The sequence below is a fragment of the Taudactylus pleione genome, unplaced genomic scaffold (assembly GCF_031769625.1).
Source record: "Taudactylus pleione unplaced genomic scaffold, aTauple2 ptg000013l, whole genome shotgun sequence".
In the NCBI taxonomy this organism is placed as follows: Eukaryota; Metazoa; Chordata; class Amphibia; order Anura; family Myobatrachidae; genus Taudactylus; species Taudactylus pleione.
In genome coordinates, this window is record NW_028284416.1 from 5,312,951 (window position 1) to 5,330,246 (window position 17,296).

The following is a 17,296-nucleotide window of genomic DNA, read 5'->3' on the forward strand; positions in this document are numbered from 1 at the left end:
GGACACTGAGCACGGGTTGGAGCTGGGCATTGCTCCTTTCACACCAGCATTTGGACCTGGGTTATGTCCAAGGTCCAGCCATTCACACCTGACTCGCCTCTTCTGCTGTTACAGTGGACACTTGTTAATGTCATCTCCCAGTGCAACTGAAGCCCCGCTGCTTTGGGGCATGATCTGGGTCACCGTGACGTGCTGTTCACACTGCATCATTATCTGGGTAGCGGCCAGGGTCAGATTATGATTACTGAGTCCTTTTTTTTTTTTTTTTTAAATAAAAGGACCCCTTTACATCGAGCTGCAACCTGGGTTCTTGTGGCAGTGGAAGGGATACTAGATTGTACAGGTGTGTATGTACATATTGGGACTGAAGTCAATCACAAAGGTGTAGATGCCGCTTTACCCTGGATGGGAGGAGTACCATGCACTGGAGTTTGATCAAGAGCTTTGTTCAAACACAGGCTGACTAGCTCCACATAGGGCATGATCAAAATTGCAGTGAATTCTTCCAAGTCTGTCATATAATGTAATGACAATGGGCGCCTGTGTCACTATCGCAGTACTAGCTTTCAGTCTGGCCTTGCTCAAGTTGCTTTAATTTATGTAAAGTAGAAACAGATGCCACCAATAACAGCTCTTCTGTCTGTGCTGTACCTGTAAGATCCCCGTACACTGGCCAGTGATGTCTGCGCCTGGTCATCCATCTGATAGGCTCCTAATACAGCTCTGTGATGTGAAGCAGAGTAATGACTGGCGTGTTGGGCACAGACACACAGGGGGAATTCAATTAGAGGCGAAAAGCCATATTCGCCTGTTTTTTTGTGAAAAATTTGCCTAAAAAAAATTTCGCCAAATTCAATTCCAAGACAATTTCTCCTAAGTGGAAACAATTCTCCAAAAATGATTCTCCAATCAATAGCTGGTGAAAACAAATGCAAAATCTTTATTTTGGGGTGCAAACATGGGGAAACAACTCAGACCCCTTGGGACAGCCCCCCAAAGGACAAATACGCAAAAAAAAAAAAAACTAAAACCTAAGAACACCCCAAAAAAGATGTCATTTTTGGGGTGAAAATTTAAAAAGTGGGGGGATAAACATTAAAAGTAACGAAAAAGACTTCTTAGGGGTCCACAAGTATGGGTCAGGTGTTTTTGGGATTGCAGGTGGATTTTTCACGTTTTTTAAAAGTTCACTTTAGAGACATAAAAACATGCTTGCACCCATTTTCAAGTACCCCAAATTTGACAGGACTACTTATTTTCACCAAAAAATACAGCTTTATGTCATTCTTCACCACTTTTACCTAGACACTAATAGCAAGCAATTTACACAACTTAAGTACGCAAAATAGTTTTATTAGGGCTATTAGTACACATCTATATTGATTCCCTATGTTAGAGCATCTTTTTCTGGGGTACAGACTCAATTCCCCAATTCTTTCTGTACTTTTCACCTGTTCCGCATTCGCCTATTTCCGTGTTCGCCTGTTTTGCAATTGAATTAGGCGAAAAGCGGGGACGAGCACAGAATAAATTCGCCTCTGAAACAGGCGAATAAAGCGAACAGTCGGACAGGCGAAAACTTCGCCTCTAATTGAATATGGCTAAAAGTGTCAAGATACATTTCCACAGGAACGGAGGTGCATACTGAGAATCGGGGGGGAAAGGAGGGGCACGTGTAGGAGCGATTGATTTGAGAAGCACATCCCCTGTCGATAGTTGCCATGTCTGATGTGATTTACACTAAAGCGGATGCTATTAGAATAGAAGTGATTGCTTATGATGTGGAGCTGCCCAGGCTAGAATTGGTGCAGAATCGTGGGGTCTTTAGACCCCTGGCCGCAGAGAGGATGGATGTAAATAATCTGATGTAGTATTCCACTGCTGGTGGCATAAAATTAAAAAAAAATTCAATTTGTCAGAATATTCACACTGCACCACAACAACCAGGTAGAGACTCACATTAGGAACATGCAGTAGATAGCTGTAAGTTGATTGGTTGCTGGAGGGTCTGCATATTTTGCACACAGATGCAATGTTAGTACATAGGTCCCAGCATGCAGCTACAGACACCACAACTAGAATCAGTAACAATATATGCAAGCACACATTCATCTATCGCGTTTGCTGGTCTTACACTAACATGCAACAGTAATAGATGTAAGGTGGAACATTTACTTTATCGCTGCTTCTCTCTCTCATTTGTACATGTAACGGGTATGTGACAATTCTATTTTTCCCATACTCTGTCATTGAAGCTCTCTAATGCTGGCCACACGCATAGCGATATTTTACCCGATCTGGCTGATTCCGACACATTGAAATGACAGATCGTGTAAAATATGGCCAAATCCTGAGTCCCCACTCACGATGCGTGTCCCCGCTGGTCGCACACCGCATTTTCAGATCTGCCAATCTAGGACGCGATGCGCTGTGAAAGTCTGACTGCAGGAGAGATCGTATGAAGATTGGACAGCAGATTGTGTGCAGAGCTGCCGGGGAGAGTTTCAAGGGAAATCGTACACATCGGCTGATTGTCTGCAGATCGCCATGTGTGTGGCCAGCTTCACAGTCCTGGTGCGCTAAAGATAGCCATGCTTGAGAGCACACGTGCCTTAATTAGTACCTCAGCCATTTTGATCTATCCATCTCTCCCTTGACACCCACAAGACTGCAGCATTGATGAACCTAAAACCTGCACTATAAGGGAGATTTGAGGACTGGGCCTGATTGAGACCCGGTCGCAAGCGCTCGCAACCGGGTCGATGGTGGCCCACAGCGCAAGACGGAGCCGGCGCCGTCGTACACATGCCCGAGACACGGCTAGCGACGGGCAATCCGTCGCACCACAGGGGGCGAGCTGTCGATGTTGAGTGACAGCTCGCCCCCTTTGGTGGGCGGGCCGGGGGGGTGGCTACCCAAACTGAGGCGTTCCTGAGGGAACGCTTGCCGTTTGGGGGCGGCCCCACTGACGTCACGAGTGATGTCAGTGGAGAGCTTCCGGCTCTGTTTGAGCCGAAAGCTCTCTGGGGTTAGTGATGAATGAGACCCTACCACAAGGGTCCCGTCGCAAGCCTGATGGTCTTGACCATTGCGACCATCATCATGGCCACTCGCTATAGCTGTGGGCCAAGAGGCTGCTCCAAAAAAAAAAAAGCCCGGCCCTGATTCAGAGCGAGCGGCTCTGAATGAGACCCTGAGTTTGGGGAACTCTGAACTAAACAGTCACAACCCAGAGACCATTTTCCCAATAACTGGGTGCAGGGCGTTTTATTTCATAGGATACATACAGCACATATAAATAAAGGGGGTAGGTATAGGGATATTGGATACTGCATGTACAGCTCTGCTTTAGCGGAGGGGGGGGGGGGAAATGACATTAGAATTACTTTTGCTCCCTCCGCCAGATGATCACCATGCCCTTCGCATCACTGGAGGCCAACAAGCTTTCATCGCAGTTGAAGCTGACGCCCAGGACGGCTGCGCTGTGACCTTGTAGCTTGTTCACAATGGCTTTAGTGGCCCGTTCCACATCGAAGAAGTAGACGCACATGTCTTCACTCCCTGTTACTATAGAAGGAAATTAAACGCTTGGTGAGAACAATATTACATAACTATAGCACTAGCTCCAAAGAGAAAAGAACTGTATATTAGGTTGGGTACAAAATCCTGGCGGTCAGAATCCTGACGCCGAATTTAGGATACCAACACCTGTCGGTAGGTATCCTAACCCCCCTCCCCCTAGTGCCTAACTTCACTACTTAACGTCAGGATGCCTGTGCCGTGATTCTGACGGGTGTCGGGATTCCGGCACCGGGATTCTGAGCAGGCCGAGAGCACAATCTATTGAATCCAAAAGACTTGTTGCCCCTGGGGAATACCAACAGGGCACAGCCTTACATTTAAAGCTTCCACAGAAGTAGTGCTGCTCTGGGATCTGACACCCACCTGCTTGGGTCCCCTCACAGCACGGACTTTGCGAGAGCCTTTCAGTAGTGTATAAGGCTCTTGTAAACGTTATTAGTTCCTTTGATCAGCAGATTGACGTTATCTCCCTGTTGTCCTGCCTGCTACTCAGCAGTCCTGATCCAAAGTAAATGGGAAGTAGCCAGAGTAATGAGAAAAGAGGCGCTGCAGCAGCTATATACACTACACAGGAGTGTAAGCAGGAGCCTGGTGGTGCCAGTGAGAGACTTATACACCTAGTAGCAGTCTAGGGGAGTGGGTGGCTTGGCCACCTGGAGGAATGGTTCGTGAGGACACTGACACCTGATTGCTTAGTGAAGTCATCCCATCTCTGGTGACGGCAACCAAGTGTAAAAACCGGATCCTGTTTTTAAAGGAAGAGCTATACTAATAAAATACACTGGGTGGAGACTGCGTCGTTTGTGGGTCGCTATTCATCAAGGGGTCTCCAGAACTGTATGTAGCTAACGGACAATGACCGCTACATTATACCATGGGGCTCTGCACCAGTTAGGCACATTTTATAGGGGGAGCACGTTATTATTACTTCTGATGCAGCAAACGTGCAGTACAAATGGGGAGATAATGACAGCTCTATATAATTGTGTCAAGAATGTACCCAGACAAACATGAATAACTGGAATGAGGGCACGCCCTGGTATAGGAATATCTGCATGTACATTATATTTACAGTAATGGTAATTCCTGCTACAGCAATGCACTGTAGAACATAGAGACCAGCCTCAGAAGTGCTAAGGAGAAACCCAAGGGGGTACTTCAGCCTGTTCATCTTTACTTCCGATAACCGTTTAACAAATCCATACACACCTGGGGGCTTATGTAATAGGGTGTAACTGCCTGCCGCTGCGGGAAATCCTGCGAGACTTCCTGTATTTCTTTTAAAGCGGCAATCATTTTAAAGGCAAAACCAATGATTGGCGCTTTAAAAATACAGGAACTCTCGCAGGAGTTCCGGCAGCGGCTGCACGTCGCAACCTATTACATAAGCCCCTAAAACTTGCAGAAAATCATTAAATTGAGTATTTTTTTCATATTTCAAAAAATTAAAAGTGGGTGAGGTTATTTGGTAAAAATAAAATAAAAAAATTTGACAGTTACTTGACACAAAATGACTGACCCCCCCTGTCCTATGATCTGCTTACCGACACAGGCTCCTTGTCTGAAGGACATGAGCGGACAGAAGATACTGCGGATGGCGTTACTGGTTTGCTGGATCGGGAAGGTTCGTTTTAACTGTAGAGTTCCCTCGTTATCCACAACCCTACAGGGAAGAGATTGGTAGTTGATGATTAGACATCAATCTACTTGCACATGATTAACTTAAAGGGCACTAACCAACAAATTGGTATGTGCTTAATTGTGCCAAGCAGAGGAGAATGTATATATTAGACATGGTTTTATGTTATTTTTTTTTTTTATGGAGTCTGAGCAAATGTTACGGATTTATATGCTGCTTATTTGTCTGCTTACTGACTAAAGCTAGCTACACAGTCCAGGGTTGCATAAAATTGGATTTAAAAATAAATAAATAAATTAAAAAAACGGATTTACTTGATTTAAATCAGATTTTTTTTTAGGATGGAAATAGGATTTTTTATTACTTTTTTTTTTTTTTAAAGTAAACTGTTTACCCTTTTAAACTTTTATTTTAAAAACATTTTTTAATAAAAAAATCCTATTTAAATCAAATAAATCAGTTTTTGATTTAAAAAAAAAAAAAAAAAAATCCAAATTTTATGCAACCCTACTACACACTATACAATTGAATAATCGGGTGATCGGCCTGATATATTGTATAGTGTGTATGAACGATCATTTCACCGAAAAAACGGTTAGAAAACATCCACAAACGCCTTCCTTCAATTATCTGATCTGTCGGTCAAGAATGAAAATCTCAAATTCCCGATCTGGAGCAGTGTGTGCATTCTCAATAATCTGCACCCATTTCCTATGTTCTCCTGTCACTATGTCATCACCCTTGTAGGTAGACATACCGGTATGTCTTCTATGGAAAAATTGCACAAATGTGTAGCACAGATATTGGGGATTTCAATTTTATGGAAAATCGCCCCGTTCCTCCTCCCAATCAAGAAAATCTGATAGTGTGTAGCTAGCTTTACTTTTGGAACTGGTCACACCAGATAATGATGTAATAGCCCACCCCCAATTACATCATCCATCTCTTGCCATTGGACCACACCGTGCGATACTACATGGTGGGAGGATTACAACACCTCTGCTAGGTGCATATCCACTAGCCGACAATGAAAGACTGAACGATATCGTACAGTCGTTCATTATACTGTGCCGTGCCCACACTGAACCATATGTCATTCAGTGCAGGCACCCTCCCTCATCCCCGAACATGCTCAACTTGAAGGTATCGTCAGGTTGACCGTCATGTTCGGGTGATGAGCGATGTCGGCAACGACCAGCGGGAACGCGCATTGCTGGTTGTTGCCGACATTTTTCTGCACGATTAATGAGCAATTGAACGATAACAATGTCGTTATCGTTCAATCGCTTATTTTTCTCGGCTAGTGGATACGTGGCGTAAGGCTGTGTACACACCTATAGATCTATCGGTCCGATCGCCCTGGTGGGAAGGAAGACCTGGTCCGTTTTCTAGTGTTTGGGAGCAATTGTCTTTTCTTATTTGCTCCCATACATTACCAGATTTCCCTTCCCACCAGACAGATTGGACAGATATATCTATAAGTGTGTACGCAGCCTGATGCTGGTTTATGTGGTAACAATGGAAACCGTACTGGGGGTGACCCCAGCAAGCAGGTGTACTAGCACCATAGCAGCCACATGCCTTAATATGTACGTAGTAAACAGCACAGAATTCTGGGCCTGATTCAGAGCCGCTCGTAAGCGGCTGCTCGTTCGTTCCGAGCGATGTTTGCCCAACTGCGCATGCGTACGGATCATAATACGCATGCGCGAACCAGTCAGTGCGGCCGAAAATCGTTTGTTCGCTAAATAGCGAATGCCTGCTAATATGAATGACAGGAGGAGGCGTATGTGGGTGGTAACAGGGGAAGGTGCTTGAAAACGGGGAGTGGAGATCAGAACGCAGGCGTGCTTAAAGGTCAAAACGGGCGTTTTATGGGTGTGCATAATTAATACAGCAGCGTCACTGACCACGTCACTGGGTTATTTTATAGCCAGAACTGCTCGCAAGATTGCGGTAGGAAAAACCAACCACAAGAATAGCGAGCAGTTCATACGCTGGTCGATGTACTCGATTAATCTAATAAATAGCGGACATGACGTAGGATGCGAGCAGCCAGGGGGCGTAGTTATCCAAAAAACGACCGCAAGTTTTGTTCGCTCGTTCAGACATAGAGGTGTGAACAGACTGCAAAGAGCGAACGGTTCATTTGAATAGCCACCCCCTTTTCCTGAACGACCGTCCGCAAATTGCGTCCGGCTCTGAATCAGGCCCTCTATTCTCTGCAGGATTCCCTACCTGTACAGTAACAGCTTGTTAATACTGGCATTCACCAGCAGGGAAGGGTCCCGGGCCTCGCGGCTGATCCAGGAGCGGGCAGAGATGCTGGTGATGGCGCTGCCTTCTGACACAACAAGACGTTTGGCTTTTGTCAATTTACCTGCAGGAGATAAATGCATTAGTAGTACTACTACTGTAGGCAAGAAAAGTCACATTATAGGACAGTGGGGGTCATTCAGACCCGCTCGCGAGCAAAGGACGCTCGCAAGCTGGTCGATGTTCGGCGAATGCGCATGCGCGAGACCCGGCGAGCGACGAGGAATACGTCGCTCGGGGTCTCGCACCAAAGTAGGAGTGCTGTCGATGGTGAGTGACAGCACGCCCCCTTTAGTGGGCGTGCCGGGGGCGTGGCTGCCAGACGGAGGCGTTCCCATGGGAACGCCTACCGTCTGGATCCGGCCCCACTGACATCACCAGTGATGTCAGTGGGAGTGATTTTGGCTCTGATAGAGCCAAAATCACTCCAGGGCTTGCGGTCACCGAGACCCTACCGCAGGGTCTCGTCGCAAGCCCGATGGTCGCGATGGTCTTGACCATCGCGACCATCATCATGGAAGCTTGCATAAGCTGTGGGTGGTAACCCACAGCTATGTGAGCGTCCAAAAGGCCGCTCCACATTTAAATAGGACGGCCCTGATACAGAGCGAGCGCAACCACGTTTCTAAGTTCCCACTCACCAGTGGCCATGTCAAAAAGGAAGGAGAAGATACTTCCGCGGTCGTCACCTGCCCACAGGATACGTCCGGCCGAGTCGAAGGACATCGACAACACTCGGCCGGTCAGCTTACTGCTGCCTCCCTTCACCTTTTTACCGGTGGAAATATTCACGACGTGGACGTTGTGTTTCACGTTACCGACCTGAAAGAGCAATTAAAGGTCACAAGACCGCGAAGACTAATTAAAATGGGTGGTGGTGTAGGAGGATTACGGAGACAGCTCTGAGAGGAGGATCGTTCTGCACTCACCACGGTGAGATTGTTATTGATTGGTTGAAACGTGCAGCACAGCATCTGAGCCAAGTCTGGGTCGGGGATCTGTCGGATACAGCGGCCATCCTGGGTGTTCCAGATGCGCATGCTGCCATCCAGGGAGGTGGACACGATGATATCGTTAGACAAGGACCAGGCGAAGTCACTGACTGGACAAGTGTGGCCGCGCAAGGTCTGCAGTACGGTGGGGGGGGTGGGCACCAGCTGACACACTGATATTGTCCCATCCAGCGAGCAGCAAGCGAGGAGGTTCTTGTCATCGTTGGCAAATTGCACCTTATGGACTATGGACACAATATAAAGTCATCAGTTACTGGCCAAATATCATTAACAAAAATATAAATGTGATCGCCGTGATTTATCATAGTGACTGTGTTTAACTTTCTAAGATTTACACCTACGAACTGCAGACATCAGCACTGAAGACAACTGGTTTAAGTGATTGCTGGTCGGCTGAGTCATACAATGTTCCTGTCCACTTTCCAAGGTCGGTAAGCATTACACCTCAATGCCTCCAACACTCATAACACTGGGCCTGATTCAGAGCCGGACGCTCTGAAAGAGCGCTGGCTCTAAATCATGGCCTTTTTTTTATTTTTTATTTGTGCGGCCTCCTGGCCGCTCGCATAGCTGTGGGTGACCACCCACAGCTATTGCGTGCGGCCAGGTGATGGTCGCGATGGTCTCGACCATCGCGGCTTGCGTCGAGACCCTTGCGGTAGTGTCTCGTTCCCGCAAGCCCCAGTGAGCTTCTGGCTCTTAATAGAGCTGGAAGCTCACCACTGACATCACTCGTGATGTCAGTTGGGCCGCCCCCAAACGGCAGGCGTTCTGTTGGGAACGCCTCCGTTTGGCCAGCCACCCCCCCCCCGCCCGCCTCCAAAATGGGGCGAGCTGTCGATCAACATCGACAGCCACCCCCTTTTGGTGCGAGACCCGGAGCGACGGAGCGCTCGTCGCTAGCCGGGTCTCGCGCAAGCGCACGTCGGAGCCGGCTCCGGCATGCGTAGTGACCAAACATCGACCCGCTCGCGAGCGGGTCTGAATCAGGCCCACAGCTTGGAATTGTCCTAACCAAGCACAAGTCTGAGTGTCACCTACCAGCTTTATCCACGTGTTGGTCAAATATATGATACATGCCGGCAAAGGCGTAATTCTCGCTCAGTGTGGTGTCGCCAGCCATTGCCCGGCTCGCCTCAGCCAGTGGTGTTGGCACCACACTGCCAGGTGCTCTGTGGGAGTGCAGACACTGTTAACTCACATCCATTGGAACTGTTCTTCCCTTCCATCCCCCCGTAGACTTTCCTCACCTTTCATCTTGTGCCACACGGTTCATTTGTGCCTGCAATTGGTAGGAGCCGCGACTGACCGAACGTCTGTGGCCTCGTGACCCCTGGGAACGTGGCTCTTCTTCCAAATCCTAAAATTTAAAGAGCTCAGTATTCCCTCTGCAAGTACCAACATGTCCTGGTCATTCCCCCCTTCCCCCCCAGCACATGCTGCTCACCTCCATGCGGTCCAGGGTAGTGCGAGAGCTGCGTATGCTGTTACTGTGTGCCCGGAAGCTGCTCTGTTCAGACAGGGGACCGTACCGCTGGGCAAGAAGTTGGCTGCGCAGTTTCAAGTACTGACGCCGCAGGAGCGGCTCATATCCAGCCTTTGCATTCTCTCGGAGGAGCTGGCTGCGTCTCCGGATGTACTGTGTGCGAAACTGCGGGTGTGCCGGAGTGCGGTATGCGTTGTACCTGAGAGAATCATTACACTTACAGATAACAGTCCTCTCCAGTCACCACACACACACACACAGCCTGTCCCCTCCAGTCACTACACACACACACAGCCTGTCCCCTCCAGTCACTACGCACACACACAGCCTGTCCCCTCCTGTCACTACGCACACACACAGCCTGTCCTCTCTTGTCACTAAGCACACACACAGCCTGTCCCCTCCAGTCACTACACACAGCCTTTCCCCTCCAGTCACTACGAGCACACACACAGCCTGTCCCCTCCAGTCACTACGCGCACACACACAGCCTGTCCCCTCCAGTCACTACGCGCACACACAGCCTGTCCCCTCCAGGCACTATGCGCACACACACAGCCTGTCCCCTCCAGTCACTATGCGCACACACAGCCTGTCCCCTCCAGTCACTACGCGCACACACACAGCCTGTCCCCTCTTGTCATTAAGCCCACACACACACAGCCTGTCCCCTCCAGTCACTACGCACACACACAGCCTGTCCCCTCCAGTCACTACACACACAGCCTGTCCCCTCCAGTCACTACACACACAGCCTGTCCCCTCCAGTCACTACGCGCACACACAGCCTGTCCCCTCCAGTCACTACGCGCACACACAGCCTGTCCCCTCCAGTCACTATACACACACAGCCTGTCCCCTCCAGTCCCTACATGCACACACAGCCTGTCCTCTCCAGTCCCTACATGCACACACACAGCCTGTCCCCTCCAGTCCCTACATGCACACACAGCCTGTCCTCTCTAGTCCCTACATGCACACACACAGCCTGTCCCCTCCAGTCCCTACATGCACACACAGCCTGTCCTCTCCAGTCCCTACATGCACACACACAGCCTGTCCTCTCCAGTCACTATACACACACACACACACACACACAGCCTGTCCTCTCCAGTCACTACATACACACACAGCCTGTCCTCTCCAGTCACTACACACACACACAGCCTGTCCTCTCCAGTCACTACACACACACAGCCTGTCCTCTCCAGTCACTACACACACACAGCCTGTCCTCTCCAGTCACTACACACACAGCCTGTACCCTCCAGCCACTACACACACACAGCCTGTCCTCTCCAGTCACTACACACACAGCCTGTCCCCTCCAGTCACTACACACACACAGCCTGTCCTCTCCAGTCACTACACACACAGCCTGTCCCCTCCAGTCCCTACATGCACACACACAGCCTGTCCCCTCCAGTCCCTACATGCACACACAGCCTGTCCCCTCCAGTCCCTACATGCACACACAGCCTGTCCTCTCCAGTCCCTACATGCACACACAGCCTGTCCCCTCCAGTCCCTACATGCACACACAGCCTGTCCTCTCCAGTCCCTACATGCACACACAGCCTGTCCTCTCCAGTCACTATACACACACACACACACACACACACACACACAGCCTGTCCTCTCCAGTCACTACACACACACACACACAGCCTGTCCTCTCCAGTCACTAACCACACACACAGCCTGTCCTCTCCAGTCACTACACACACACAGCCTGTCCTCTCCAGTCACTACACACACACAGCCTGTCCTCTCCAGTCACTACACACACACAGCCTGTCCTCTCCAGTCACTACACACACACAGCCTGTCCTCTCCAGTCACTACACACACACAGCCTGTCCTCTCCAGTCACTACACACACACAGCCTGTCCTCTCCAGTCACTACACACACACAGCCTGTCCTCTCCAGTCACTACACACACACAGCCTGTCCTCTCCAGTCACTACACACACAGCCTGTCCCCTCCAGTCACTACACACACACAGCCTGTCCTCTCCAGTCACTACACACACAGCCTGTCCTCTCCAGTCACTACACACACAGCCTGTCCCCTCCAGTCCCTACATGCACACACAGCCTGTCCCCTCCAGTCACTACACACACACAGCCTGTCCTCTCCAGTCACTACACACACAGCCTGTCCCCTCCAGTCACTACACACACACAGCCTGTCCTCTCCAGTCACTACACACACAGCCTGTCCTCTCCAGTCACTACACACACAGCCTGTCCTCTCCAGTCACTACACACACAGCCTGTCCTCTCCAGTCACTACACACACAGCCTGTCCCCTCCAGTCACTACACACACACAGCCTGTCCTCTCCAGTCACTACACACACAGCCTGTCCCCTCCAGTCCCTACATGCACACACAGCCTGTCCCCTCCAGTCACTACACACACACACACACAGCCTGTCCTCTCCAGTCACTACACACACACACACAGCCTGTCCTCTCCAGTCACTACACACACACACACACACAGCCTGTCCTCTCCAGTCACTACACACACACACACACACACACACACACACAGCCTGTCCTCTCCAGTCACTACACACACACACACACACACACAGCCTGTCCTCTCCAGTCACTACACACACACACAGCCTGTCCTCTCCAGTCACTACACACACACACACACAGCCTGTCCTCTCCAGTCACTGCACACACAGCCTGTCCTCTCCAGTCACTACACACACAGCCTGTCCTCTCCAGTCACTACACACACACACACAGCCTGTCCTCTCCAGTCACTACACACACACACACAGCCTGTCCTCTCCAGTCACTACACACACACACACACACACACACACACACACACACACACAGCCTGTCCTCTCCAGTCACTACACACACACACACACACACACAGCCTGTCCTCTCCAGTCACTACACACACACACACACACACACACACAGCCTGTCCTCTCCAGTCACTACACACACACACACACAGCCTGTCCTCTCCAGTCACTACACACACACACACACACAGCCTGTCCTCTCCAGTCACTACACACACACACACACACACAGCCTGTCCTCTCCAGTCACTACACACACAGCCTGTCCTCTCCAGTTACTACACACACAGCCTGTCCCCTCCAGTTACTACACACACACAGCCTGTCCTCTCCAGTCACTACACACACACACACACACAGCCTGTCCTCTCCAGTCACTACACACACAGCCTGTCCCCTCCAGTCACTACACACACACAGCCTGTCCTCTCCAGTCACTACACACACAGCCTGTCCCCTCCAGTCCCTACATGCACACACAGCCTGTCCCCTCCAGTCACTACACACACACACACACAGCCTGTCCTCTCCAGTCACTACACACACACACACAGCCTGTCCTCTCCAGTCACTACACACACACACACACAGCCTGTCCTCTCCAGTCACTACACACACACACACACAGCCTGTCCTCTCCAGTCACTACACACACACACAGCCTGTCCTCTCCAGTCACTACACACACACACACACAGCCTGTCCTCTCCAGTCACTACACACACACACAGCCTGTCCTCTCCAGTCACTACACACACACACACACACACACAGCCTGTCCTCTCCAGTCACTACACACACACACACACACAGCCTGTCCTCTCCAGTCACTACACACACAGCCTGTCCTCTCCAGTCACTACACACACACACACAGCCTGTCCTCTCCAGTCACTACACACACACACACACACACACACAGCCTGTCCTCTCCAGTCACTACACACACACACACACACACACACACACAGCCTGTCCTCTCCAGTCACTACACACACACACACACAGCCTGTCCTCTCCAGTCACTACACACACACACACACACAGCCTGTCCTCTCCAGTCACTACACACACACACACACACACACACACAGTCTGTCCTCTCCAGTCACTACACACACACACACACAGCCTGTCCTCTCCAGTCACCACACACACACACACACACACAGCCTGTCCTCTCCAGTCACTACACACACACACACACACACAGCCTGTCCTCTCCAGTCACTACACACACAGCCTGTCCTCTCCAGTCACTACACACACACACAGCCTGTCCTCTCCAGTCACTACACACACACACACACACACACACACAGCCTGTCCTCTCTAGTTACTACACACACAGCCTGTCCTCTCCAGTTACTACACACACAGCCTGTCCCCTCCAGTCACTACACACACACACACAGCCTGTCCTCTCCAGTCACTACACACACACACACACACAGCCTGTCCTCTCCAGTTACTACACACACAGCCTGTCCCCTCCAGTTACTACACACACACACACACACAGCCTGTCCTCTCCAGTCACTACACACACACACACACACACAGCCTGTCCTCTCCAGTCACTACACACACACAGCCTGTCCTCTCCAGTCACTACACACACACAGCCTGTCCTCTCCAGTCACTACACACACAGCCTGTCCTCTCCAGTCACTACACACACAGCCTGTCCTCTCCAGTCACTACACACACACACCTCGTCCCCTCCGGTGATTATACAGACATTGGTTACCTTGCATCAACTGCCAGAACCTGCTGCCAAACTGCAGCCATTCCACGAACACTGGCAGCTTCCTCAGCTTGAAAGGCCGGAAAAATCCTGATGATAGAGTGCAGTAAATAAATTAATTCCCTTATACTTATGGCCTCTTTGGACAACAGCATATAGATATATAGCAGTATATTCATTGTAAAGGGGCTCTTGCGCCTCCTATTGGAACAGAAACCATGAAGACTTACAGGGTTACCTGAGGAGTAGCATAAAGTCACGTTGTAAGATCAGAGCAACAGTGTCCCCATCGCTCAGCCGGTTACCTATGGCTGTCTGGTTGCTATCCACGTTCTCACTTACTAGGATGAGGACTATAGAGAGCTTATTACTCTCACCAGGAGGGTCACCTGTGGCCCCAGGGTAACAGCTTAGCCATTGCTCAATTACCTGGCAGTCCTATTTCTGCTGAGATCCTTAGTTTTCCTTAAGAGTCTGAAAAGTCATGTATTCTCCAGCTGGGCATGGCGCCTACAGAACTCAGAGAGGGGACGGAACAGTCTGGGCCTGATCCATAAATGAGGCGGTGCTGGTACTTACGCAGTTGAATGATGTTTTGATCCTGCACATGCGTGAAAGTCCAGGTATCCTTACTGCACAGCCGGGAACCTGAGTGTCCAATGGTGGTGCAATTGTGTACAGTGTGTCTCTCTAACACATGAGAAGGGGTTTGCAATACCTGGGTGTATCAAAGTGGAGACTGGGAGACGACCCTAAGTGATCACAGAAAGGGGCCTTAAATGGGGGTCTGGGAGCGCTGCTACGTACCCAATCGCAAATCCAATGCGCCAGAGGCCATGATTAGTTGGATTAGAGGAGAGTAGCTGCAGTAGCTCCTAGACTACCGGATATGTGGCTGGTGCAACTGAAATTGTGTTAATGTTGGTGTGTTTACAATCTCCATCACAAATGCTCAGCCCTACAGTGGGCGTCTCTCTGCTCGTACACTCCATCACGCCATGAAGCCCAAAGGGAAGGCTGAGATTAGCATTTGCATATCCCCAAAACCATTACGGTGAGAGCGGTTGCATTACCAAACCATGTCTGTATCAATCTCTCTATACCACAGGTTCTTAAACTCGGTCCTCAGGACGCCAAAGAGTGCATGTTTTCCTGGTCTCACAGAATCATAAGTGAAATAATTAGCTACACCTGTGGATCTCTTGAAAATGTGTCAGTGAGTAATGAATACACTTGTTCATCTGCTAGGTGACCTGTGTGGGGTCCTGAGGACCGAGTTTGAGAACCACTGCTCTATAGTCTATACAGATCACAGTCATCCAATCAGGGGCTAAGGAGATCGCACACCAATCAGAATCCACTTTATTTCCCCAAATGCTACACTCAATAGTCAGCATCAGGGCCGGACTGGCCATCGGGCACTTCTGGCATAAGGACCGGCTCGAGGAGGGGTGAAGGAAAAGACCCCCACCCTCCACCCAACAGCTCCGAAATCATTAAGATTTCACGGAGCTGTAAAGGGGTGGAGGCGTGTATGGGCCGAAAAGAGACAGGGGCGTGCCTCGAGGCCAGCCCCCGTGACTCGCGGCACGCCACCGTGCATTTACCACGCCCCCTCTACACGGAAGTGCAGGGCGGACTGCCAGGGCTGATATACAGCCCCAGTCCGTCCCTGGTCAGCATTCATTGACATCAGAGTGGCCGATGCTTTATGTTATATAGCTTTGTCTAAACCCCATACTGATGGCAGATTATGGGTGTTGTCATATTGTTATACACAGAGAGGTGTCTATCGCTGTAACAAAACCCTGCACCAGCATCAGGCCACCTAAGGGCTGTCCAGCTGCTGTTGGACTACAAACCTCAGCATGGCCATGACAGACAGAAGCAGTACACCTACTCTAGCTAGTAATATACCTTTCATTATTCATATGCAGGACAAGAACCAGGTACACTGTATGCAAGATATAGACTATAAACAGCAAGACACACACATATACATATTTATTGTGTGGGTCATATCATGGGGTGTGACACCTGGTGATTTATCTATGCCTTATGTGGACACTACAGGTGACATATTAGCATTAGAAATGAATTATATAAGAAACACACAAGCATTAGCAATATAGTAGATATGACACTATAGTGAGACATGAAGCTGATATATATAATATTATGTGTATATAATATATAATATGTAGATGATACCTGCTCCGCCGGAAGCTCCATCCGCCCCGACTCCTGCGGTGACGTCATTACTGGATGAACCACTGGCTCCTCCAGCTGTCAAACTCCCCACCAATCACAGAGCAGCTTCTCCTGGCTTTGACCAATAGCCGCACGGAGCAGGCTGGGTTTTCCTTGTCAATCATCTTGATTGCGTCAACTTCATAACAAAAAGCCAATCTCCCAGCACTAGGGGAAGACATTGTGTTACGTTTGTGGCATGACTACAGGAGACATGTTTCTGTAGTCTCATGCTAGCCTGATGTGTAAAGCTGTGCTCAGAGCTCAGAATTAAAAGGACAATCTCCGTATATAATTATATTAAAGGAGAGGGATGCTATATGTTGCTGTCCAGCCGTGTGTGTTTGTGGATATATATATAAATATATATATATATATATATAAATATATATACACATATATAAAGCTGTAGAGAGCGTGGTAAA

At 49.6% G+C, this 17,296-nt stretch overlaps 1 protein-coding gene across 1 annotated transcript; it reads right to left on the reverse strand.

Annotated features, from left to right (window-relative positions):
• Nucleotides 1–3,252: 3,252 nt before the first annotated feature.
• Nucleotides 3,253–16,916, reverse strand: WDR13 (WD repeat domain 13). Its single transcript, XM_088469237.1, has 10 exons — nt 16,833–16,916; nt 14,625–14,711; nt 9,998–10,235; nt 9,801–9,910; nt 9,592–9,722; nt 8,467–8,774; nt 8,179–8,359; nt 7,460–7,601; nt 5,127–5,245; nt 3,253–3,567 (listed from the first exon to the last, which is right to left on the reverse strand). Exons 2-10 carry the CDS (start codon nt 14,663–14,665, stop codon nt 3,383–3,385), a joined length of 1,455 nt encoding a protein of 484 aa, XP_088325363.1. The 5' UTR covers nt 14,666–14,711; nt 16,833–16,916; the 3' UTR covers nt 3,253–3,382.
• Nucleotides 16,917–17,296: the final 380 nt, after the last annotated feature.

Coding starts and splice junctions, on each gene's coding strand:
- WDR13 (XM_088469237.1), bottom strand. CDS start 14,665: ATGGCTGCAGTTTGGCAGCAGGTTCTGGCAGTTGATGCAAG. Junction 10,236..14,624: donor GTTCTGGCAGTTGATGCAAG/GTAACCAATGTC, acceptor TGATTCTCTCAG/GTACAACGCATACCGCACTC. Junction 9,723..9,800: donor CGTGTGGCACAAGATGAAAG/GTGAGGAAAGTC, acceptor GCACTCCCACAG/AGCACCTGGCAGTGTGGTGC.